Here is a 24,227-nt window from a genome sequence, read left to right as displayed (position 1 = left end):
GATAATTGCATGAATGGACAATTGTGCATGAGTTTCTAATACAGTGCCTAGTGAGTATATGCAGATATTTGAGGATTTCTCATTTGAACCTGAAATGTACTCCATCTAAATACTTGGCTCTGTTGAACCTTCAGTTCTGATCATTTTTTCCACAAATAGAGCATGGGGTAAGCACACAGTACATATAAAAGCTTAATTCTTAAATGGATTCATGACATTGCTCTACTTAAGTATTGCAAGACATGTCTTGTAGTGTTTCCCATTGTCTCTTTGCACTGTCTTTTTGTCTTGCACTGTTTGCACTAGGTTGCACACAATGCTCTTTATGTGGTTAGGACCACTTATTTTTAGTCCTGAGCTTTGTGTTGTTTTATGTAGCTCCATGTTGTTTTATGTAGCACCATGATCCTGGAGAAACGTTACTTCATTTACACTGTTTTTCATGTACAGTGTACTACGTCTGCTATATATTGTTAAAATGACAATAAAAGCTTCTTGACTTGACTTCTAACTTCTAATTAACCACAGAGTTCTGCTACTGCTTCAGTTTCCTCTATTTGTTCCATCAACATTTGCTGTTCTCCATTTTTTAAGCACCTCAAGGATGAAACATTATTCATCTTATTATACATTTTGATATTGGTGTAGCCAAGGCACAAGTTACTTAGATACATAGCCTTCGACCTCGCTTGGCATGCATAAGTGTGTGTATGGTATACATGTAATGGATGAGGCAAAAGCACAGTATATGCATTTGATATTGTAACTATTTTATTTTTTCTACATTTAAGAGAAGATCTGGGCATGAACAATGGCTTTCCAAAGACTTCTGTAGAATGTTTCACTCTTCATCATGTCCTTTCTGCAACAAGGAAAAAAGATGTTACAATGTAAATAATCCAATTATCCGAGGATATACATATATATACAGTATATATATATATATACACATTCCATTTGTATGCTATAAAAAATTGCTAACTTGCCTTAGTGCCTGTGTCACGGCTCTTAGCCCTCATCTTATTAACCTGAGACTCTGCAATATCAGCTCTTTCCTCTGCCTCATCCAGCTCATGCTGCAGCTTGCGTAATTTGGTCAAATTGGCATTGGCTTGTTCCTCCTAAAAATAGCAACATAGTTAATGGAGAAAATAAACATGAAAACCAATACAAATTTAAAAATGTATTCTGTAATTAACTTACTGCCTCCTCTGAAGTTCTCTTGTAGGATTTAACTTTTAGCTGGAGTTTGTCTACTAGGTCCTGAAGACGGGACAGATTCTTACGATCCTCTTCAGTCTACAGAAACACAGGAAGAAATGTAATGATTTTTATGGTCTTGCTTGTTTGGATTGTGATTAGTAACTTTAGAAAGAAATATAACCTGATAAGTCAGCTCCTTAATGCGGCGCTCATATTTACGGACACCCTTAACAGAATCACTGGCTTTTCTCTGTTCCATCTCCACTTCAGCTTCAAGCTCTCTGACCTAAAATATGTTTTAAAGAAAAACAATTAATCAGTATGGTACATGTATGGTTTATATTGGACATGCTAAATGAAAAACATTAAATATTTGTTCATTTGTGTATTTATTTATTATTTACCCTGGCCTCCAGCTTCTGGACCTGCTTCTTGCCACCTTTCATGGCAATTTGCTCAGCTTCATCCAGACGATGCTGGAGGTCTTTAATGGTCTGCTCCATGTTCTTCTTCATGCGCTCCAAGTGAGCACTGGTGTCCTGCTCCTTCTTCAGCTCTTCTGCCATCATGGCAGCATCAGTGATGGCTTTTTTGGCTTTTTCCTCAGCATTCCTGCACTCTTGGACAGCTTCCTCTACCTCAGTTTGAATCTGGGAAAGGTCACTCTCCAGCTTCTTTTTCTGATTTAGCAAGCTAGTGTTCTGTAATGTGAAATATTTTTTATTATACTGAAGCCCCGATCCCAAATATCAAGCTCTAATTTGTGAGCACACACAAAATGTATGACTTAGAGAATCATTTTCTTAGCTACATGGCATGCTTTTTATTCATGGTGTTTTCTTAGAAACTCAAAAAAGAGTCAAGATATGCTGAGACATAATCTTTCGCTGAGACATAATCTTAATCGGATTCAGACTGTGTACCTGAGAGTGCAGTAGCTGAACCCTCTCACTGACATCCAGCAGTTCTTGCTCAGCCAGTTTGCGGCCTCTCTCGGTCTGCTCTACCAGGGATCTCAGTTCATCCAGTTCAGCCTGCAGCAGATTGTTGCGTCTCTCCACAATAGCAATGTTCTCTTTGAGATCATCGTTAGCACGGAGAGCATCATCCAGTTGCATTTGAGAATCCTGTGAAGTACAGATATTCCAAATATTTCATGTAATTAATTCACATAAATCAGGTTACTTGTCCGTAAACAAAGATTATATTTTGATTAAATATGCAAAGACTAGTTGTGCATACCTTCATATGTCCATGGAGGCTCTTCAGCTGTTTCTGGGCCTCTGCAGCCTGCCTGTTAGCCTGACTAAGCTGGATCTCCATCTCATTTAAGTCTCCCTCCATCTTCTTCTTAATTCTGAGGGCTTCATTTCTGCTGCGAGTCTCAGACTCTAGAGAGCTTTGCAGGGTGTCCACCACTCTTTGTTGGTTTCTCTTGGCCTGCTCCATTTCCTCATCCTTTTCTGCCAGTTTACGCTCAATGTCAGCCTTCACCTGGTTGAACTCCAGTTGAGCTCTAAGGATTTTGCCCTCTTCATGCTCAAGAGATCCCTATCATTAACAAATAATGAAATAGATAGATATAAGCCCAAAACACCAAATCACAGAAGATAATGTTTAAAAGGGACAAAAGAACTTAAATCTCTTACCTCAGCTTCTTCTAAAGCGGACTGAATCTCAGCCTTCTCCTGCTCCAACTGTTTCCTTACTTTTTCCAGCTCATGAATACTCTTTCCACTTTCACCAAGTTGTTCAGTGAGATCAGAAATTTCCTCTGTTTAATAGAAAACAAGTGATTAACACACCATCTGAAAAGCAAACACCATTATTTTGAACAATGTTCACATTATAGCAACCTTGCAAGTTCTTGTTCTCCCTCTTCATGGTCTCCAGATGGTCCAAAGACTCCTCATAGGAATTCTTCAGTTTGAAGAGCTCAGTGCTCAGAGATCTGGCGTCTTTCTGAGAACTTTCCAACTCAGACTGGGACTCTTCATACTTTTGCTTCCACTCAGCCAGGACCTGATTAAATTATGCACAGATGTATTTGGGAAGGCAGTCGTTTAGGAAGATTTCATGTGAACAACCATTTTAGGACCACACAGTTAAATTGGATTTAGAAAAAATCTTGTTGACTATTTGGCACATGAATTTATAATCTAAGTTTGAAAGACTTATCCAAATACCAAAAAATATCAGTATATGCATTTATTTTTGTACCCACCTTGTCAAAGTTCCTTTGCTTCTTGTCCAGAGCAGCAGCAGCAGCATTGGACCTTTCCACATCAACCATAAGATCTTCAATCTCATTCTGCAGTCTGTGTTTAGTCTTCTCCAGAGAGGAACATTTGGCATTTACAGCTTCCACAGCTTCCTCTGCATCTTGCAGACGCTGAGCAAGTTTCTTCCTACATATCAGGAAACCATTTTTAACATTAACCATTTCTTAACATGAAAAATTAAAATCACTACATACAAAAATGAAGATTTTCATGCTTTCTGTATTCGTACTTTGCATCCTCCAGCTCTTCTGTTCTCTGGATGGCATCAGTTTCATACTTGGTTCTCCACTGAGCTACCTCAGAGTTTGCTTTGGAGAGACTGCGCTGTAGCTCAGCCTTAGCCTCCTGCTCCTCTTCATACTGCTCTCTGAGCAGGTCAGAATCATGACGAGCCGACTGCACTGCATGAGCCAGAGCGTTCTTGGCCTGGAAATCAGTTGGTTGGATGGTTATCAAGTAGTGGGGTTTTGGTGGTTTTATGTGTTGATTATTGAGCATTAAAAATACCTTGACTTCCTCTTCCAGCTGTCTCTTGAGATCCTCAATCTGCTGGGTGTAGGACTGTTTCCCTCTTGTCAGCTGAGAGACCAGTGAATCCTTTTCTTCCAGCTGTCTGGAAAGCTCGCCTGAAATGATGAGACAAATCATCATGATTTGTTCATCAAGATGAATTACACTATATGCATATGGTTTAATGTTTGGTTGCTGATAGGCTTACCATTTTCAGTCTGAAGCTTTGCCTTCTGCATTGAAAAATCATTGATGGTGCGCTGGCCTTCCTCAGCTTTGGTACGGAATTCACTCATTTGGTCTTCCAGGGTTCTACACATTTTCTCCAGGTTTGCCTGGAAAATTTGATGCATTTTGATGTTTTCCTCTTAAAGATAAAATATACATGCCTGTATACACTGTACATACTTATTCATTGTTACCTTGGATTTAACAATCTGCTCCATGTTGGAGACCACATCGTCCAGCTCCAGTCTCAGTTCACTCTTCTCCTTCTCAAGCTTCTGCTTGACTCTCTGAAGGTTGTCAATCTGCTCTCCCAGATCTGCTACACTGTCAGCATGTTTCTTTCTTAAAGTTGCAGCAGTGGCCTCATGTTGCAGGGTGGCCTCTTCAAGGTCTCTGCGCAGTTTCTGGAACTCAGCCTCTCTCTTCTTGTTCATTTCAATCTGGGCAGCTGTGGCTCCACCGGCCTCCTCCAGCCTCTCGCTGATCTCCTCCAGTTCTCGAGCCAAATCTGCCCTTTGCTTCTCAACCTTGGCACGAGCAGCTCTCTCAGCCTCCAACTCTTCCTCAAGCTCTTCAATACGAGCCTATTACCAGAACATTTGTATTTAGAAATTTCACGTTCACAAGTCAAATATTTAATTTTGTTTAGTTTTTTTTAAATTACCTGCAGCTCCTTCAGTTTCTTCTGAAGTTGGGCTGCCAGAGCTTGTTCATCCTCAATCTTACTGTTAAGCTGGCTGATCTCAAAGTCTTTTCTGCAGAATAAAATGGATATTTTAGTTTCTGTGCCATAATAAATGCTTTGAATTTTTGTTGGAATTTGTTTGAATTCTTACTTCTTAAGCCTCTCCTCCATTTGCTGCTTGTCATTTTCCAAATCCATGACATTCTCTTGAGTCAACTTCAAGTCACCCTCAAGCTTTCTCTTGGCTCTCTCAAGGTCCATTCGAATTTTCTTTTCTTGTTCGAGAGATCCCTCAAGCTAGAGGATGTCAGAGGGTAAAGAAACATTCTTATGTGAAGTCCAATAAGAGAGGATTTTTTCAATAAGAGGGATCTAGGTTACCCACATCATCAACTTGCTGCTCTAATTTAGCTTTGGCTTTGGTCAGAGTGTTGACTTTGTCCTCCTCACTCTGCAGATCATCCAGTGTTTGCTGATGAGCTTCCTGGAGAGCTTTTTTCTCCTTGGTCAGCTTGGCGATGATTTCATCCAGAGCTGCCATTTCCTCAGTCAGGTTTTTAACCTAAAATGTATAGCAATGCTTAAATACATTGAAACAACGCATGCATTTGTCACAGACAAACTGAATTTAACTAAAGTAAGTTACAGTACAATTACAATGACAGTAGAACCTACCTTATTTTCAGTAGCATGTTTTTCTTTCTCCACTTTGGCCAGAGTAAGCTCCAGATCATCAATGTCTTTCTTCAGTTCAGAGCATTCATCCTCCAGCTTTCTCTTCTTTGCAACCAACTCAGCATTCATTTCCTCTTCATCCTCCAGTCTCTCAGTCAACTCTTTGCTTTTAGCTTCAAGTTGGATCTTGTTCTTAATTAGACCTTCACATCGCTCCTCAGCATCAGCAAGGTTATCTTGTTCCTACAAATGCACATCATTTTTCAATAGTTTGGGGGAAAAAATTTAATTCTTGTGCCAATAAAAAGCATACCATTATGAAAAGTACCTAAAAATATCAAAAAAATTAAATGCACTTTTTGATCATTTCTACAGAACTTACAGATTGGACTTGGAGCTGTAGGTCATTCTTCTCTTGGAGAAGAGTGACCATTTTCTCTTCCAATTCTTTCCTGCGGGCTTCAGATTTAGCATAGGCCTCCTTCAACTTTGTGAATTCTTCTTTCATATTGGCCATTTCTTTCTCAGCCTCAGCTGACTTCAGCAAAGGTTTGATCTTGAAGTACAGCTTCATCCAGGGCCAATTCTTGACACCCATGAAGGCACGGACATTCCACTGGATTACCAACATGGCGTCCCTGCAATGATGAAATTTCTATCGATTTTTCTGTTCTTCCTAGAATTTGTTAAAATGGGATTTGACAGTATGTATAACCTACCTCCTCTCAACAATCTTCTGAAATTCAACCCTTGACAGAAGACCACGAGCCCTGGCCTGAATACCAGTAAGGATGAGTGCAAGGCGGTCATCTCGCATCTCCTCAAGTTGACCCAGAAGACCAGCCTTGAAGAACACCTAAACAGTGATTCCATGAAAGATTGTGTTAGAGAAGAGGGGACATTGGAGAAGTTGCTTATTTGAAATGTAATTTAATTCAAGCCTTATACCTTTGTGTGTCCCAGTTTATATTGGTTGTGGTCAATGTCCAGAGAGCCAAGTAGTTTTTCTGCACCTTTCTTATTGTCTATAAACTGCCCCTCAGGAATAGCAGCAGGATTCAGAATACGGTAACTGAGTACAAATTAGGAAATAACCGGAATCTTAATTACATTCCAGTTCCAGTACATTCCATTCAGTAATAAAACATCAATTTTACTATCAAAACTCACCGTTGTCTGAAGTCACCATACAGGATCCTGTTGGGGAAGCCCTTTCTGCAGATTCTGATGCCTTCCAGCACACCATTACAACGTAGCTGGTGCATCACAAGAGGATTCTCCATGGCCCCAGGAGTCTTGGTCTCATTGGGAATGATGCAACGGACAAAATGTGGGTGTGTGGACCTCAAATTTGTCATCAACTTGTTCAGGTTCTCCTGTAGATAGCATTAAAGCAAGTGTTACACCATATGGTGAACAAATGCTAACACCTGTTTGACACCTGTATGTTTGTCTTTGATTTGGATTTGAACAGGACGTTCAACAAACACATGTTGTACTTGGATGTGATGGTCAGTGGTCCATTCTAGCCATACACCATATTCTGAATTCATAACCAAGAAATGGTTAACAACTCACACGATGGAGAGCAGACACAGTCTGAAATGAAGAACCCTTCTTTTTTGCACCTTTCCCACTCTTTCCGGATTCTGCAGCTGTTTAAAATAAAACAATAATAATAGTGTCATCAGCAATTAAAATTATCGCTTTTTACCTTTGCATTTCTGGGGCCAGGCATAGTCCTGAATGAGAATACATGCCTAAAGACTATATTTAATAATTATATTTATTAATCTATTCTCTGAACCCATAATTAACATGATACATATGTACATTTTTTTTCAGAATATATCTTTATGTATTTTTGTTGTCAGCCCCCTCCTGTAGTTTGAGATTTACCCTCACAATTTGTTGGTCTGGCTTAGAAAGTTAAATGCAAGCTTGTTCATTACTAAGTTCTAACCCATCCCTTTAGTCAAATTTATTACACTTCACCAGATATGTATTCTCATTAAAGATTATACCTGCTCCATCCAGAATAGCTTTTTAAGAGAGTAAACTTTTGAGGCATTGGTCTAAAATTCTCTAAATTCCCTTACTTGAGTCAGCTCCAGCATAACCAGCAAAAAGATTGTTTAACAGCTTCATAGTGGACTTTTGGAAAAGTCCTACAACAGTTTCATTAAGTGGATCCTTGTTCTTCACCAGCCAGTTGTTAATGTTGTAGTCAACAGTGCCAGCATAGTGAACCAGGGCAAAGTGAGCCTCTGGTTTACCCTTCACAATCCTGGGCTTCTGGAAGTTAGCAGATTTGCCCAAGTGATTGTCATAAAGCTTAGCTTTGAATGTGGCATCACTGGCTTTGGGGAACATGCACTCCTCTTCAAGGATGGACATGATACCCATTGGCTGAAATTCAAAGGGCAAGTGGTCAGAGAGATTTTTTTAAAAAAAAAATTTTTTCTATGCTGAACATTGTGTGCTTACCTTTTCAATAAGCTCAATACAAGCCTGCAAGTCCATGCCGAAGTCAATGAACTCCCACTCAATACCCTCTTTCTTGTATTCTTCTTGTTCCAGCACAAACATGTGGTGGTTGAAAAACTGCTGCAACTTCTCATTAGTAAAGTTGATACACAGCTGCTCAAAGGTGTTGAACTGGAGCAGAAATACAGCACCATCAACATGGATGAAGCCAAAAAAGTAAACATAAAAATATACCAGCAACATGAATGAAAAACTAAAAGCAGTATTGATTAACACATACATCAAAGATCTCAAAGCCAGCGATATCCAGCACACCAATGAAGTACTGGCGAGGCTGCTTGGTGTCCAGAGACTGGTTAATTCTCACAACCATCCAAAGGAACATCTTCTCATACACTGATTTTGAAAGAGCACCAATTGCATAGTACACCTAAAAATAACAAAAGTAGCAAAATGATCCACGAGGTAAATTTAGGGGAGGTAAATTATGTAAAAGAAAAAACTCAGTTTTATTACCTGTTGGACATTCTGCCCCTTGGTGACCCACTCATTTCCAACTTTGACTCTTGGGTGACACAAACCCTTAAGCAGATCGGCAGAGTTCAGGCCCATCAGATACGCGACTTTGTCAGCATCTGTTTAGATAATGAATTGTTGTTACCGTGAATTGATGAACTGCAAATTATTTAATATTTAGTGCTACGCCCACACCAGTAAAAGTTTCCAAGCTATAACACTGACCCTCAGTGCCGTCAGCCTCAGCCTGCTCCTCTCTCTGCTTTTGCTTGAACCTCATGTTACCAAAGTGCATGATGGCACCAGTCAGTTTATAGATACCATTCTTTTCTTCTTGGGTAAAGCCCAGCACATCAAAAGCTTCCTGTTGACCAAATACATTGTACTGTATTATATATCATGGATAGAACATATATGTATATAATATTAAAGAGTTATACATACATCAGTGGCTAAGAGCTCCTCAGCATCATTAATAGAGGCCACTTGTGTCTCTCCTTGGGAGATGTAGGCATAGTCATAGGGGTTGTTGGTGATGAGCAACATTTCTGTAAGATAAATGAAATGCATGTTCGCATATTCATTTCCATGTTTCATATGTATATGTCATCAAATCAGGCCAATTGCAGAATCCTGCACCCACCCAGCAATTCTGGTTTCTTTTGAGACAGGATCTGGTAGAAGATGTGGTAGTCTCTCTCAGCCTTGAGCTGATAGGTCACACGAGACTTTTCCAGAAGATCTAGATAGAAATGTTAAACATTAACATTAATGTTAAATTATAAAATGTTTACTTTATAAGCGTTTTTTAGGACATTTTGAAGATTTATATGAATTACATTTGTACTTACAAGTCTCAATGTCAGCAGAGGCCAATTTTCCACTGACACCAAAGTGGATACGAATGAATTTACCCTGCATGTAAATAAGACTATGTAAGTTTTAACACATTTCATTTTTTCTTACTAGATAAATATAAACATATATGAAATAAACTCACAAAACGAGATGAGTTGTCATTTCTGATGGTCTTGGCATTACCGAAGGCCTCCAGGGCAGGGTTACACTGGATGATTTGATCCTCCAGGGTACCCTAAAAATGTATTGTATGCATTCAGTGTCTTATATTTAGAACAACTGTCTATTAAGAAGATGCCTACGTCATCTTCTTAATAACATTACTCAGTTACCTTTTTCTCCAAAGATGGATCTTTCTTTCCAGATGTTGCTGCAATGCTAGCAAAGTACTGGATGACTCTCTTGGTGTTGACAGTCTTTCCTGCACCAGATTCTCCACTAGTGATGACAACAGATAACAACATATTCATCATAAATATACACTGCATTGTATGTGTCTTTAAAGATCAGGGATGTTTTCTACTTACGTGATCAGGATTGATTGGTTCTCTCTGTCTGCATGTTAGAAATGTAAAGACACAAAAATGTTCATTTTGATTAACAGACTTAATTTTACATACTTGTAATCAGAACAGTATTACAGTACATGACATGTACCTGCCAACATGTACTGGTAGGCGTTATCAGAAATGGAGAAGATGTGAGGAGGAGCTTCAGTCCTCTTCTTGCCTCTGTAGGCAACCACAACTTCCTGGTTGTACACTGGCAGCCACTTATAGGGGTTGACAGTTACACAGAAGAGTCCTGAGTAGGTCTGAAAGAGAAATGTTAGGATGAAATTAACATGTGACATCTGTATTATTATTGTGTACTACAGGAGTCATATCCTTTTTACTCACGTAGATCATCCAGGCTGCATAACGCTCTTTGAGGTTAAACAGCACAGCAGGTTCATGCAGGAAGGTGAACATCGCCATGTCCTCAATTTTATCGAACTTCGGCGGGTTCTGAGGGTGAACATCACACTCCTTCACAGTCACAGTCTGTGAAATGGAAAAATAATGGCTTAGACCAGTGAACAACTATGTAGATGATTGTTCATTAGTTTCAGTAAGTCCGAGAGCTCTACCTTTCCAAACTCAGTATTGACTGTGACTTTGTCTCCATCACGGCTGGTGACAGAGGCCTTGACATACTCGACTTCAGGATCTGGCACAAAGCATTCCCGTTTCATGTCAAAAGGACGAGTCTGGGCTTCTAGTCGCTCCCTTTCCGACTTGCGCAGAAAAGGTGCGGCGGGACCAAATTCCTCCATTAAAGCGTCTACCATCTTTCTAGAGGACTTAAGACATATTTAATAATCAACATATGCAATGTAGAAGGAGGGGAAAATACATTTTTTAAACCAATTTTTTGTCTTATTTTCTGTTATTGAATTTTTTAACACAATTTTTTGTGTGAATGTCAGAATGTTTGCATCATTTGTAATATCTGTCCACATTCAAAACATAAAGCAAGTACATTTTAAGTTGATGTATAAAAATGTAATACATACATTTTATGGCAAACAAACAGGTAAATGATTTGTGCTTGACCTGGGAAAAAAATAGAAAAGATTTGTGGGTTTTATCAGATTTTATTTTTTATTTAACAGCTCATCTTATTTTGTTGTTAGTGACCAAGTCTTATTTTATTACACGACATTAGTATATCAGTAGCGTTAAAAATGATAGACGTGACTTACCTTGACGTGTGATGTAGATGTAGTGATGTATGTGGTTAGAGCCTGTCTGTGGGTCTCTTTATATAGGGACTGAATAAAAGCAGTATGGCAGGAATTCCAATGGTGGTGACGTTGACATGCTCTATTTGGTTAGGTGCGTGTGGCACATAGCCCTTTTTGGAACACAGAAAGTATGTTTAAATGAAGCTGCAGCAGAGCAGCTGGAAGGCATTACCAGAAAAAAATGAAAAGGGTCTAAATATGAATAGGCTTCAGTAGTGTATATGGCAATACAATCTTTTGGGGTTTTTTTTTAAACTTCCTTATCTGTTACTCCTCACATGGATAGGGGATATGTGTCAAGGTGGATAGTGGATATGTATATCTGAACCTCCATCACAAGCTGTCCTTCTCAATCACAGTACAGCACCCGCTAGGAATTTCACAGGTTATCTTTGTGTCCAAGGATAAAAGCAAGGAAACAATGCAGAGCTAGCTTGAGACTGAGAATACTGTAGAACAGTACAAAAGGTAAAAATGGGAATCTAACTTCCATGACCTTGGATTTGCCTGAGCCACAGGAGACAGGTGTTGTTTTTGTTTGCATGCTGCTTGTCAGCTGTTCTTAGGCATTTATTTTTTATTTTTTAACAGCACACAAACAGGCTTTTAGTGAATTATAAAATATTTTTCTCCTTTTCATAATTTTCATGTGCTTGTTGGACACTAAAATCAGAAAGGCCAAATAACTAAAGGGGACCCAGTTGTTATAACCTTCAGTGATGTTTACTGTTTGCTTGGAAGAGGTCATTTTTGTCACTGTTTCAAGATTTAGGTCATTCCAGTCAGTAAGATTATGGCCACATAGCGAGGGGCTAATGTTAATAAGCCAGACACACACATTCATAATTTTAATAGTGAATTTTATTGTTATGCATGATGTACAAATATAACATTTTTTAAAATTCTAAATAGGTTTCAGCAATAAGTCATGTCTCCAGGGCTGTAGTTGCAGGTTAAAAGAACACATGATTCAGGTGTTTGGTGATGACATTATACTAGCAACTTTTAATAGACCTCTCCATTTGTACACTTGGTAAAGATAACGTGTTTAATGTTACATTAATTTTGGACTGTGTGGTAATGGATGCCTAACAAGACAATAGAAAATAAAAATTTACATCATCACGCTGGAAAATCAAACCTTCTGATAGTTATTCTAAAAAGGACCATTGTGTAAAGCAGATTATTCTAGCATTAGACTATTATCACCATTGTTAAATGTTTTGTACTGAAGCAGGTCAGGCCTGTCCTGACCCCTGTTTTACAGTTGACATGCTCCCTCTCATCAAGTCCCTTACTTAGTCTTAACGCATGGACAGTCTATTCTAGGCCCTTGACATTCTTTTTGGTGTCCCATTCTCAGCTGTCTGATTGATCTGGACTACCATCACACAGGAGCAAGGACTGAAGAAACAGTGGTACTCCTCCTTTGTTGAAAGCTGTAACCTGAGCCTTCCTTTGTCAGACACTGCACTATTATTAGGAGGTTCTTGCATCTGTTCTGAACAAAAGGTGACAGAGACTCCCTGTCAGTTTTTTTACACATCCATGCAAACAGACACGTAGGAAGCACAGATAATGAAGAACTTGGTTTACAGCCAAATAGCTTTGACAATTATTGGCACTTTTTTAATGAAAATAAACAAAAAGTAATGTATAAAATGTGTAACAAAAGTCTAAGTCGCGTCATTTTATCTCTGTTTTCAAAGGCCAACGTATATTAAATATTTGCTGAAAACTCATCTAAAACAGCCCAAGGTTTTTCTTATGATATAAAGTAAGTTTGAAGAACACTTGTTAAGGAATCCTGAGCCTGCATCATGCATATGTTATTACTAGAACAAATTTAAGGACTTTATTCATATGCAGTATTGTAAAAGTCCATTGTTCAGCTCTCACATTATTTAGCTGAACAAGCACATTAATTAATGTTGGACAGCTAACATTAGCCATAAGCAAGCAGATTAGCATAAGCAAAGCAACTATTCTTACATGCGTGTTTAATGTATGCTCTAGTCATTTGTAGATAGATAAGTGAATAAATTTCAGCAAATAGAACAAATGAACTCGGTTTACCTGTTGAGAGAATTTCAGCTCAGAAACACTGGGCCTGTTTATCCAATACAGGTGCATCCAAACCTAGGAACTGTGTCTTTTACCAGGCCTGGTAACAGATAACTTGGACACATAATTTGGCTGGACTCAGTTGGAAATGAAGATGGAAGTGAAGCCATCTTGTAAGACCAAGCCCAGACTCAAGTATGTTGATGTTTTAGAATAATTACCCAAACTTCTCAACTTGGCAGTGGTCTCTCTCCTTCATATAGGTGATATGCTCCAGGTGATAGTGTGGATCCTCTTTTTGTGATTTCTTGAGATCGCATGTTTTTGGATACTTTGGTAAATGGAAAAGCTGTCAACAGATCACTTGATGCTGATTTTGATTCACCACAAACGGTAGCAGCCAGGTAGAACATGTTAACCGAAGATGACTTCGAATACATCAAATACAGGCTTTGAGGAAAGAGCAAGTTAACTTCCATGTTTAAAATGACTTTTATTGTGTACAGATGCTGAAATCTACCTAGCAGCTCTACACCTGTTTTTGTTTATGCACTATGATGAGAAAAATATGGTCATTTTTTCAATCATTTATTTGTTTTACATACATGTACTTAGGCTGTCGAAAGACTGTAGTGTAATGTAAATTGTATTATAATTTAATTCAATAAATTATATAATGTAGCTGTAGTAGGTGCAGTGAAAAATGCAAGCTGTCAAGGATGTTTAGAATTTAAAATACTTATTTATTCTACATCAGATGTTGAGTGAAACATTTTCAAAAGCTCTGCAAATACTTCTGCAGGAAGGTTCACTCTTCATCGTGTCCTTTCTGTAACAAATAGAGAAGACCTGCTTAATTTTCCAGCCTATGTTGTTCTGGTCAGTGTTTGTGTGCGCTATTGGTTAAGGCTTAAACAACTTCATTACTTGCCTTGGAACCAGTGTCACGGCTCTTAGCTCGCAACTTGTTGACTTGGGATTCTGCAATATCAGCTCTTTCCTCAGCCTCATCCAGCTCATGCTGCAGTTTGCGGAACTTTCCAAGATTGGCATTAGCTTGCTCCTCCTGAAAAAGTAAAAAACAGTGAATGGCAAATACAAGACATGGCAAACAGACAAAAGATAGTAGATTAGTTCAACTGTGAACTTACAGCCTCCTCAGCAGCCCTCTTGTAGGACTTGACCTTCAGCTGAAGTTTGTCCACAAGGTCCTGCAGACGGGCCAGATTCTTGCGATCCTCTTCAGTCTACAAAATAAAAAACAAATAGATATACTAATTTTTTTTATTCTTGTTTTTTAATGTTATTGTAAATTAAACTTTGTTAATAAGGGAAATAACCTGGTAGGTCAGCTCCTTAATACGGCGCTCGTATTTACGAACGCCCTTAACTGATTCACTGGCTTTCCTCTGTTCCATTTCCACTTCACCTTCCAGCTCTCTGACCTAAAAAATGTTTTTGAATTAAAATAGAATTAATGTAACAAACAAATCTCTCATAGTTCAGGTGTCAATCCGATGGTGATAAATTTATAAACATACCCTAGCTTCCAGTTTCTGGACCTGCTTCTTGCCACCTTTCATTGCGATTTGCTCAGCTTCATCCAGACGGTGCTGGAGGTCTTTAATGGTCTGCTCCATGTTCTTCTTCATGCGCTCCAGGTGAGCACTGGTGTCCTGCTCCTTCTTCAGCTCTTCTGCCATCATAGCAGCATCAGTGATGGCTTTTTTGGCTTTTTCCTCAGCATTCCTGCACTCTTGGACAGCTTCCTCTACCTCAGTCTGCAGCTGAGCAGTGTCTGCCTCTAGTTTCTTCTTCTGGTTCAGCAAGCTAGTGTTCTACCATTGTATACAAATTGAAAAGGTTTATATTACTTGGAGACTTTCGTTCTATTACGTTATTTTGTTTCCTTTTACAGAGGGGAAAAGGATGGGTCAGTATATTACCTGAGAGTGCAGTAGCTGAACCCTCTCACTGACATCCAGCAGTTCTTGCTCAGCCAGTTTGCGGCCTCTCTCGGTCTGCTCTACCAAGGATCTCAGTTCATCCAGTTCAGCCTGCAGCAGATTGTTGCGTCTCTCCACAATAGCAATGTTCTCTTTGAGATCATCGTTAGCACGGAGAGCATCATCCAGCTGCAGTTGAGAATCCTGTAAAGTACAAAATAGTTTAATTTAAAGGAAATCGCTGTATACTGTGTTGCTAACAAACAGTCATTAATCCCAAATCTTGCTAACCATCATTTTGGCATACCTTCATATGTCCATGGAGGCTCTTCAGCTGTTTCTGGGCCTCTGCAGCCTGCCTGTTAGCCTGACTAAGCTGGATCTCCATCTCATTTAAGTCTCCCTCCATCTTCTTCTTAATTCTGAGGGCTTCATTTCTGCTGCGAGTCTCAGACTCTAGAGAGCTTTGCAGGGTGTCCACCACTCTTTGTTGGTTTCTCTTGGCCTGCTCCATTTCCTCATCCTTTTCTGCCAGTTTACGCTCAATGTCAGCCTTCACCTGGTTGAACTCCAGTTGAGCTCTAAGGATTTTGCCCTCTTCATGCTCAAGAGATCCCTGTTAGTAACAAATATCAAAGAATTTAGCTTTGAATGAACATTTCTTCAAAATGTATAGAAGATGAAAAGTGAATTTCATAACACAGGAATGTGACCATTTTTACCTCAGCTTCCTCAAGAGCTGCTTGGATCTCAGCCTTCTCCTGCTCCAACTGTTTCCTTACTTTTTCCAGCTCATGAATACTCTTTCCACTTTCACCAAGTTGTTCAGTGAGATCAGAAATTTCCTCTGTTTAATAGAAAACAAGTGATTAACACACCATCTGAAAAGCAAACACCATTATTTTGAACAATGTTCACCTTGCAAGTTCTTGTTCTCCCTCTTCATGGTCTCCAGATGGTCCAAAGACTCCTCATAGGAATTCTTCAGTTTGAAGAGCTCAGTGCTCAGAGATCTGGCGTCTTTCTGAGAACTTTCCAACTCAGACTGGGACTCTTCATACTTTTGCTTCCACTCAGCCAGGACCTGTGGAGCATACATATCTATTGAGCACAGATATATTTCCAGTACATCAGCAAGATTTGAAGTGAAGCTAAGGTAGAAAATAAGAATATGTTCTCTTATTTGCAGGTTACATTGATTGGTGACTGAATAGATTTGGACAAGTATCCCAAATCTATAGTGCAGTTAACAGCTAATATCACTGTGCTTATTGGCACCTTGTCGAAGTTCCTTTGCTTCTTGTCCAGAGCAGCAGCAGCAGCATTGGACCTTTCCACATCAACCATAAGATCTTCAATCTCATTCTGCAGTCTGTGTTTAGTCTTCTCCAGAGAGGAACATTTGGCATTTACAGCTTCCACAGCTTCCTCTGCTTCTTGCAGACGCTGAGCAAGTTTTTTCCTGATTTAAGTAAATGTATTAAATAAATTGATATTAAATATTATCACAAATACAATTGTTACAAAATTTTAATTTATTTTTTAAGAAATTAAAGTCAAATTAAAGTGAATTGTGATTATATAAACAGTAAGTAATTATGTACAAGGCACTCACTTTGCATCCTCCAGCTCTTCTGTTCTCTGGATGGCATCAGTTTCATACTTGGTTCTCCACTGAGCTACCTCAGTGTTTGCTTTGGAGAGACTGCGCTGTAACTCAGCCTTAGCCTCCTGCTCCTCTTCATACTGCTCTCTGAGCAGGTCAGAATCATGACGAGCCGACTGCACTGCATGAGCCAGAGCGTTCTTGGCCTGGAAATCAGTTGATAGCATGATTACCATGTTTTTTCTCTTGGTGGTGGTGTTAACTGCTGATTTTTAAGCATTAAAAATACCTTGACTTCCTCTTCCAGCTGTCTCTTGAGATCCTCAATCTGCTGGGTGTAGGACTGTTTCCCTCTTGTCAGCTGAGAGACCAGTGAATCCTTTTCTTCCAGCTGTCTGGAAAGCTCGCCTGAAATGATGAGACAAATCATCATGATTTGTTCATCAAGATGAATTACACTATATGCATATGGTTTAATGTTTGGTTGCTGATAGGCTTACCATTTTCAGTCTGAAGCTTTGCCTTCTGCATTGAAAAATCATTGATGGTGCGCTGGCCTTCCTCAGCTTTGGTACGGAATTCACTCATTTGGTCTTCCAGGGTTCTACACATTTTCTCCAGGTTTGCCTGGAAAATTTGATGCATTTTGATGTGTTCATTTTAAAGATAAAATATACATGCCTGTATACACTGTACATACTTATTCATTGTTACCTTGGATTTAACAATCTGCTCCATGTTGGAGACCACATCGTCCAGCTCCAGTCTCAGTTCACTCTTCTCCTTCTCAAGCTTCTGCTTGACTCTCTGAAGGTTGTCAATCTGCTCTCCCAGATCTGCTACACTGTCAGCATGTTTCTTTCTTAAAGTTGCAGCAGTGGCCTCATGATGCAGGGTGGCCTCTTCAAGGTCTCTGCGCAGTTTCTGGAACTCAGCCTCTCTCTTCTTGTTCATTTCAATCTGGGCAGCTGTGGCTCCACCGGCCTCCTCCAGCCTCTCGCTGATCTCCTCCAGTTCTCGAGCCAAATCTGCCCTTTGCTTCTCAACCTTGGCACGAGCAGCTCTCTCAGCCTCCAACTCTTCCTCAAGCTCTTCAATACGAGCCTATTACCAGAACATTTGTATTTAGAAATTTCAAATTTTAACAATTCAAACATTTGCTTTTGTTCAGTTTACTTCCATTACCTGCAGCTCCTTCAGTTTCTTCTGAAGTTGGGCTCCCAGTGCTTGTTCATCCTCAATCTTACTGTTAAGCTGGCTGATCTCAAAGTCTTTTCTGCAGAATAAAATGGATATTTTAGTTTCTGTGCCATAATAAATACTTTGAATTTTTGTTGGAATTTGTTTGAATTCTTACTTCTTAAGCCTCTCCTCCATTTGCTGCTTGTCATTTTCCAAATCCATGACATTCTCTTGAGTCAACTTCAAGTCACCCTCAAGCTTTCTCTTGGCTCTCTCAAGGTCCATTCGAATTTTCTTTTCTTGTTCGAGAGATCCCTCAAGCTAGAGGATGTCAGAGGGAAAATAAAGTCCAGTAAATGTTGTATCCTGTTTAATTCTCTATGAAATTAATTTTTTTTTTTTACAACATCTAGGTTACCCACATCATCAACTTGCTGCTCTAATTTAGCTTTGGCTTTGGTCAGAGTGTTGACTTTGTCCTCCTCACTCTGCAGATCATCCAGTGTTTGCTGATGAGCTTCCTGGAGAGCTTTTTTCTCCTTGGTCAGCTTGGCGATGATTTCATCCAGAGCTGCCATTTCCTCAGTCAGGTTTTTAACCTAAAATGTATAGCAATGCTTAAATACATTGAAACAACGCATGCATTTGTCACAGACAAACTGAATTTAACTAAAGTAAGTTACAGTACAATTACAATGACAGTAGAACCTACCTTATTTTCAGTAGCATGTTTTTCTTTCTCCACTTTGGCCAGAGTAAGCTCCAGATCATCAATGTCTTTCTTCAGTTCAGAGCATTCATCCTCCAGCTTTCTCTTCTTTGCAACCAACTCAGCATTCATTTCCTCTTCATCCTCCAGTCTCTCAGTCAACTCTTTGCTTTTAGCTTCAAGTTGGATCTTGTTCTTAATTAGACCTTCACATCGCTCCTCAGCATCAGCAAGGTTATCTTGTTCCTACAAATGCACATCATTTTTCAATAGTTTGGGGGAAAAAATTTAATTCTTGTGCCAATAAAAAGCATACCATTATGAAAAGTACCTAAAAATATCAAAAAAATTAAATGCACTTTTTGATCATTTCTACAGAACTTACAGATTGGACTTGGAGCTGTAGGTCATTCTTCTCTTGGAGAAGAGTGACCATTTTCTCTTCCAATTCTTTCTTGCGGGCTTCAGATTTAGCATAGGCCTCCTTCAACTTTGTGAATTCTTCTTTCATATTGGCCATTTCTTTCTCAGCCTCAGCTGACTTCAGCAAAGGTTTGATCTTGAAGTACAGCTTCATCCAGGGCCAATTCTTGACACCCATGAAGGCACGGACATTCCACTGGATCACCAACAGAGAGTCCCTGCAAAATTTATTTTAAAATAAGTGTTTTATTTGAATGATTAAATAAGAAGTATTAGTTAAAAACAATATTTGAAAGCCAATATAACCTCCTCTCGACAATCTTCTGGAATTCAATCCTTGAAAGTATGCCACGAGCCCTGGCCTGAATACCAGTAAGGATGAGTGCAAGGCGGTCATCTCGCATTTCCTCAAGAGTACCCAGAAGACCAGCCTTGAAGAACACCTACACAGAGATGAGTACATGAGAGATTGTGTGAGAGAAGAACTGGAGAAGTTGCTTATTTGAAATTTAACTTTTAGATCCCTAATACCTTTGTGTGTCCCAGTTTATACTGGCTGTGGTCAATGTCCAGAGAGCCAAGTAGTTTCTCTGCACCTTTCTTGTTGTCAATAAACTGCCCCTCAGGAATAGCAGCAGGATTCAGGATGCGGTAACTGAATGGGAGTTAGGAAATAAAATGGATTCAGGATTCAAGAAGCTTTATTGTCATTTCATGTAGCTGACACAGTACATAGTGAAAATACATGCATGATTTTTCTGTTAAAATTAAAAGTAATTTTAAATTTTAATTAAGAAAAACTCACCGTTGTCTGAAGTCACCGTACAAGATCCTGTTGGGGAAGCCCTTTCTGCAGATTCTGATGCCTTCCAGCACACCATTACAGCGCAGCTGGTGCATTACTAGAGGATTATCCATTACACCAGGAGTCTTGGTCTCATTGGGAATGAGGCAGCGGACAAAGTGTGGGTGTGTGGACCTCAAATTTGTCATCAACTTGTTCAAGTTCTCCTGTTGATGGAATAAAAGCAAGTTTATGTTGGATTACTACATATATTTTACTGCACCATGGGGAAAGAAGTGTTTAACAACTTACACGATGGAGTGCAGACACAGTCTGGAATGATGAACCCTTCTTTTTTCCACCGCCTTTGCCACCCTTAGATTCCGAAGCTTTTTTGAAATAAAGCAATTGTAGTGTCATCAGCAGTTTCAAGTATAGTATCTTCCTTTTTCATTCAAATATATTCGATTTCCTCCTTTCCCATTGCAGCCAAACATAATCTCTAATGAGAATACCAATCTGGAGAAACACTGTTGTCAACCTAAACCTGGTAGCTAAACTTTGCTACACGCTTACTTTTAACTGCATCTAATATTTTATATATATAATATTTTATTTGGTCTCAGGACAGAAACATTTCATTATTCAACAGTTTTGCACTACTAATATCCAGTTTTCTAAATTCCCTTACCTGAGTCAGCTCCAGCATAACCAGCAAACAGAGTGGACAACAACTTCACAGTGGACTTTTGGAAAAGTCCTACAACAGTTTCATTGAGTGGATCCTTGTTCTTCACCAGCCAGTTGTTAATGTTGTAGTCAACAGTGCCAGCATAGTGAACCAGGGCAAAGTGAGCCTCTGGTTTACCCTTCACAATCCTGGGCTTCTGGAAGTTGTTAGATTTGCCCAAGTGATTGTCATAAAGCTTAGCTTTGAATGTGGCATCACTGGCTTTGGGGAACATGCACTCCTCTTCAAGGATGGACATGATACCCATTGGCTGAAATTCAAAGAGCAAGTGGTCAGAGAGATTTTTTTTTAAATATTTTTTTTTCTATGCTGAACATTGTGTGCTTACCTTTTCAATAAGCTCAATACAAGCCTGCAAGTCCATGCCGAAGTCAATGAACTCCCACTCAATACCCTCTTTCTTGTATTCTTCTTGTTCCAGCACAAACATGTGGTGGTTGAAAAACTGCTGCAACTTCTCATTAGTAAAGTTGATACACAGCTGCTCAAAGGTGTTGAACTGGAGCAGAAATACAGCACCATCAACATGGATGAAGCCAAAAAAGTAAACATAAAAGTACTAGCAACATGAAACTAAAAGCAGTATTGATTAACACATACATCAAAGATCTCAAAGCCAGCGATATCCAGCACACCAATGAAGTACTGGCGAGGCTGCTTGGTGTCCAGAGACTGGTTAATTCTCACAACCATCCAAAGGAACATCTTCTCATACACTGATTTTGAAAGAGCACCAATTGCATAGTACACCTAAAAATAACAAAAGTAGCAAAATGATCCACGAGGTAAATTTAGGGGAGGTAAATTATGTAAAAGAAAAAACTCAGTTTTATTACCTGTTGGACATTCTGCCCCTTGGTGACCCACTCATTTCCAACTTTGACTCTTGGGTGACACAAACCCTTAAGCAGATCGGCAGAGTTCAGGCCCATCAGATACGCGACTTTGTCAGCATCTGTTTAGATAATGAAGTTACTGTGAATTGATGAACTGCAAATTATTTAATATTTAGTGCTACGCCCACACCAGTAAAAGTTTCCAAGCTATAACACTGACCCTCAGTGCCGTCAGCCTCAGCCTGCTCCTCTCTCTGCTTTTGCTTGAACTTCATGTTACCAAAGTGCATGATGGCACCAGTCAGTTTATAGATACCATTCTTTTCTTCTTGGGTAAAGCCCAGCACATCAAAAGCTTCCTGTTGACCAAATACATTGTATTGTATTACATATGTACATATATTTATATTATTAAAGGCTTAGCATTAAAGAAGTTTTTAAGTTGAATACATACATCAGTAGCTATAAGCTCATCAGCATCATTAATAGAGGCCACTTGTGTCTCTCCTTGGGAGATGTAAGCGTAGTCATAAGGGTTGTTGGTGATGAGCAACATTTCTGTAAGATAAACAGAAATCAAATTCATGTCCAGGTATCATATGTCAGCAAGTCATTAAGACTGGTCCTTGCTCAGGGGCCCAACGGTGGCGGCATGGCAGTGATGGGGCTTGAACCCTGATCTTCCGATCAACAACCCAGAGCCTTAACCACATTTTATCCAATATAGCACTCTATAGTGTAGGCAGAATCCTGCACCCACCCAGCAATTCTGGTTTCTTTTGAGACAGGATCTGGTAGAAGATGTGGTAGTCTCTCTCAGCCTTGAGCTGATAGGTCACACGAGACTTTTCCAGAAGATCTAGATAGAAATGTGTACATTAAAATGTTTACTTTATAAGCGTTTTTTAGGACATTTTGAAGATTTATATGAATTACATTTGTACTTACAAGTCTCAATGTCAGCAGAGGCCAATTTTCCACTGACACCAAAGTGGATACGAATGAATTTACCCTGCATGTAAATAAGACTATGTAAGTTTTAACACATTTCATTTTTTCTTACTAGATAAATATAAACATATATAAAATAAACTCACAAAACGAGATGAGTTGTCATTTCTGATGGTCTTGGCATTACCGAAGGCCTCCAGGGCAGGGTTACACTGGATGATTTGATCCTCCAGGGTGCCCTAAAAATGTATTGTATGCATTCAGTGTCTTATATTTAGAACAATTGTGCCTACGTCATCTTCTTAATAACATTACTCAGTTACCTTTTTCTCCAAAGATGGATCTTTCTTTCCAGATGTTGCTGCAATGCTAGCAAAGTACTGGATGACTCTCTTGGTGTTGACAGTCTTTCCTGCACCAGATTCTCCACTAGTGATGACAACAGATAACAACATATTCATCATAAATATACACTGCATTGTATGTGTCTTTAAAGATCAGGGATGTTTTCTACTTACGTGATCAGGACTGACTGGTTCTCTCTGTCTGCATGTTAGAAATGTAAATAAAAAAAAAAAAAAGTTAGGCATGATAATGGACACAATTTTACATACCTGTAATCAGAACAGTATTACAGTACATGACATGTACCTGCCAACATGTACTGGTAGGCGTTATCAGAAATGGAGAAGATGTGAGGAGGAGCTTCAGTCCTCTTCTTGCCTCTGTAGGCAACCACAACTTCCTGGTTGTACACTGGCAGCCACTTATAGGGGTTGACAGTTACACAGAAGAGTCCTGAGTAGGTCTGAAAGAGAAATGTTAGGATGAAATTAACATGTGACATCTGTATTATTATTGTGTACTACAGGAGTCATATCCTTTTTACTCACGTAGATCATCCAGGCTGCATAACGCTCTTTGAGGTTAAACAGCACAGCAGGTTCATGCAGGAAGGTGAACATCGCCATGTCCTCAATTTTATCGAACTTCGGCGGGTTCTGAGGGTGAACATCACACTCCTTCACAGTCACAGTCTGTGAAATAGAGAAACAGAGGCTTAGACCTTTGATGTTTTCTTAATGTTAATCAATAGTTCAGTTGAAATTTTAGTTTCACTTTAACCAAGATTTCTACCTTGCCGAATTCAGTCTCAACAGTGACTTTGTCTCCGTCTCGGCTGGATACAGTGCCTTTGACATACTCGACTTCAGGATCCGGCACAAAGCATTCTCGTTTTATGTCAAATGGACGAGTCTGGGCCTCCAGACGCTCCTTCTCTGACTTGCGCAGAAAAGGTGCAGCGGCACCAAACTCCTCCATTAAAGCGTCACTCATCCTGAAATCTAGAGACTGTCCTACCTGCTTTCAATCCTTCAAGTTCTCCCTTGGTCTCTGTCATGTAACAGTGAAAGAAAGAATTTATCAGCTTTGATTAGGTTCTTGCTTCTTTAACAAGATTATGATGAAATTAAATTACAATCACATTCCAATAAACAAGATCATAGTAAATCTTCTATATCCCAATGTTCTTTAAATAAAATAACCAGAAGTATTTGGGTATTGTAATGCCACACAAGAAGCTAACTCCTTGCTAAGCTTGCTAGAACCTTGTCTTCTCCGCTTACCTTCAGGCAGTGGAGTGGAGTGTCCCTCTAAGACTCCATGCCCCCTTTTTAAAGGGAATCAATCATCCTAAAATGGTCATAGATGGATGACCAACAATGGTCCAGCTAATTTGAAAA

General features: G+C 39.3%; 2 protein-coding genes across 2 annotated transcripts; both read right to left on the bottom strand.

Moving 5' to 3' along the window:
• Window positions 1-962: 962 nt before the first annotated feature.
• LOC131353468 (myosin-7-like) lies at window positions 963-11,298 on the bottom strand. The gene is made up of 38 exons (XM_058390534.1): window positions 11,189-11,298; window positions 11,000-11,039; window positions 10,574-10,786; window positions 10,344-10,487; window positions 10,102-10,258; window positions 9,972-9,999; window positions 9,777-9,882; window positions 9,587-9,679; window positions 9,438-9,501; window positions 9,230-9,328; window positions 9,031-9,134; window positions 8,812-8,950; window positions 8,587-8,705; window positions 8,351-8,500; window positions 8,071-8,241; window positions 7,683-7,992; window positions 7,162-7,238; window positions 6,754-6,959; window positions 6,532-6,655; window positions 6,303-6,439; window positions 5,966-6,221; window positions 5,584-5,826; window positions 5,294-5,470; window positions 5,060-5,205; window positions 4,888-4,978; window positions 4,418-4,807; window positions 4,204-4,330; window positions 3,993-4,111; window positions 3,715-3,911; window positions 3,428-3,611; window positions 3,060-3,225; window positions 2,853-2,977; window positions 2,446-2,754; window positions 2,127-2,330; window positions 1,608-1,904; window positions 1,385-1,489; window positions 1,204-1,299; window positions 963-1,121 (listed from the first exon to the last, which is right to left on the bottom strand). The coding sequence occupies exons 3-38, from the start codon at window positions 10,772-10,774 to the stop codon at window positions 978-980; spliced, it is 5,805 nt and encodes a 1,934-aa protein (XP_058246517.1). The 5' UTR covers window positions 10,775-10,786; window positions 11,000-11,039; window positions 11,189-11,298; the 3' UTR covers window positions 963-977.
• Window positions 11,299-14,016: 2,718 nt separating this feature from the next.
• Window positions 14,017-23,877, bottom strand: LOC131353461 (myosin-7-like). The gene is made up of 36 exons (XM_058390520.1): window positions 23,620-23,877; window positions 23,376-23,519; window positions 23,134-23,290; window positions 23,001-23,028; window positions 22,806-22,911; window positions 22,629-22,721; window positions 22,480-22,543; window positions 22,292-22,390; window positions 21,986-22,089; window positions 21,752-21,890; window positions 21,532-21,650; window positions 21,296-21,445; window positions 21,024-21,194; window positions 20,636-20,945; window positions 20,257-20,333; window positions 19,966-20,171; window positions 19,692-19,815; window positions 19,467-19,603; window positions 19,123-19,378; window positions 18,741-18,983; window positions 18,451-18,627; window positions 18,204-18,349; window positions 18,032-18,122; window positions 17,561-17,950; window positions 17,347-17,473; window positions 17,136-17,254; window positions 16,856-17,052; window positions 16,519-16,702; window positions 16,159-16,324; window positions 15,963-16,087; window positions 15,548-15,856; window positions 15,241-15,444; window positions 14,836-15,132; window positions 14,635-14,739; window positions 14,446-14,541; window positions 14,017-14,360 (listed from the first exon to the last, which is right to left on the bottom strand). Exons 1-36 carry the CDS (start codon window positions 23,818-23,820, stop codon window positions 14,205-14,207), a joined length of 5,817 nt encoding a protein of 1,938 aa, XP_058246503.1. The 5' UTR covers window positions 23,821-23,877; the 3' UTR covers window positions 14,017-14,204.
• Window positions 23,878-24,227: the final 350 nt, after the last annotated feature.

This window comes from Hemibagrus wyckioides, linkage group LG01 (genome assembly GCF_019097595.1).
Source record: "Hemibagrus wyckioides isolate EC202008001 linkage group LG01, SWU_Hwy_1.0, whole genome shotgun sequence".
Taxonomy (NCBI): Eukaryota; Metazoa; Chordata; class Actinopteri; order Siluriformes; family Bagridae; genus Hemibagrus; species Hemibagrus wyckioides.
This window is presented reverse-complemented; position numbering and strand designations above follow the sequence as displayed.

Excerpts from the sequence above, each read along its gene's own strand:
- LOC131353468 (XM_058390534.1), bottom strand. The coding sequence starts at position 10,774 with ATGGTAGACGCTTTAATGGAGGAATTTGGTCCCGCCGCACCTTTTCTG. Across the intron at positions 7,993-8,070 it reads GTATTGAGCTTATTGAAAAG|CCAATGGGTATCATGTCCAT; the intron begins GTAAGCACACAA and ends TTTGAATTTCAG. Across the intron at positions 4,331-4,417 it reads AGCAGATTGTTAAATCCAAG|GCAAACCTGGAGAAAATGTG; the intron begins GTAACAATGAAT and ends CAAATTTTCCAG.
- LOC131353461 (XM_058390520.1), bottom strand. The coding sequence starts at position 23,820 with ATGAGTGACGCTTTAATGGAGGAGTTTGGTGCCGCTGCACCTTTTCTG. Across the intron at positions 15,857-15,962 it reads CAGCTCTTGAGGAAGCTGAG|GGATCTCTTGAGCATGAAGA; the intron begins GTAAAAATGGTC and ends TGTTACTAACAG. Across the intron at positions 14,361-14,445 it reads AGAGGGCTGCTGAGGAGGCT|GAGGAGCAAGCTAATGCCAA; the intron begins GTAAGTTCACAG and ends TTACTTTTTCAG.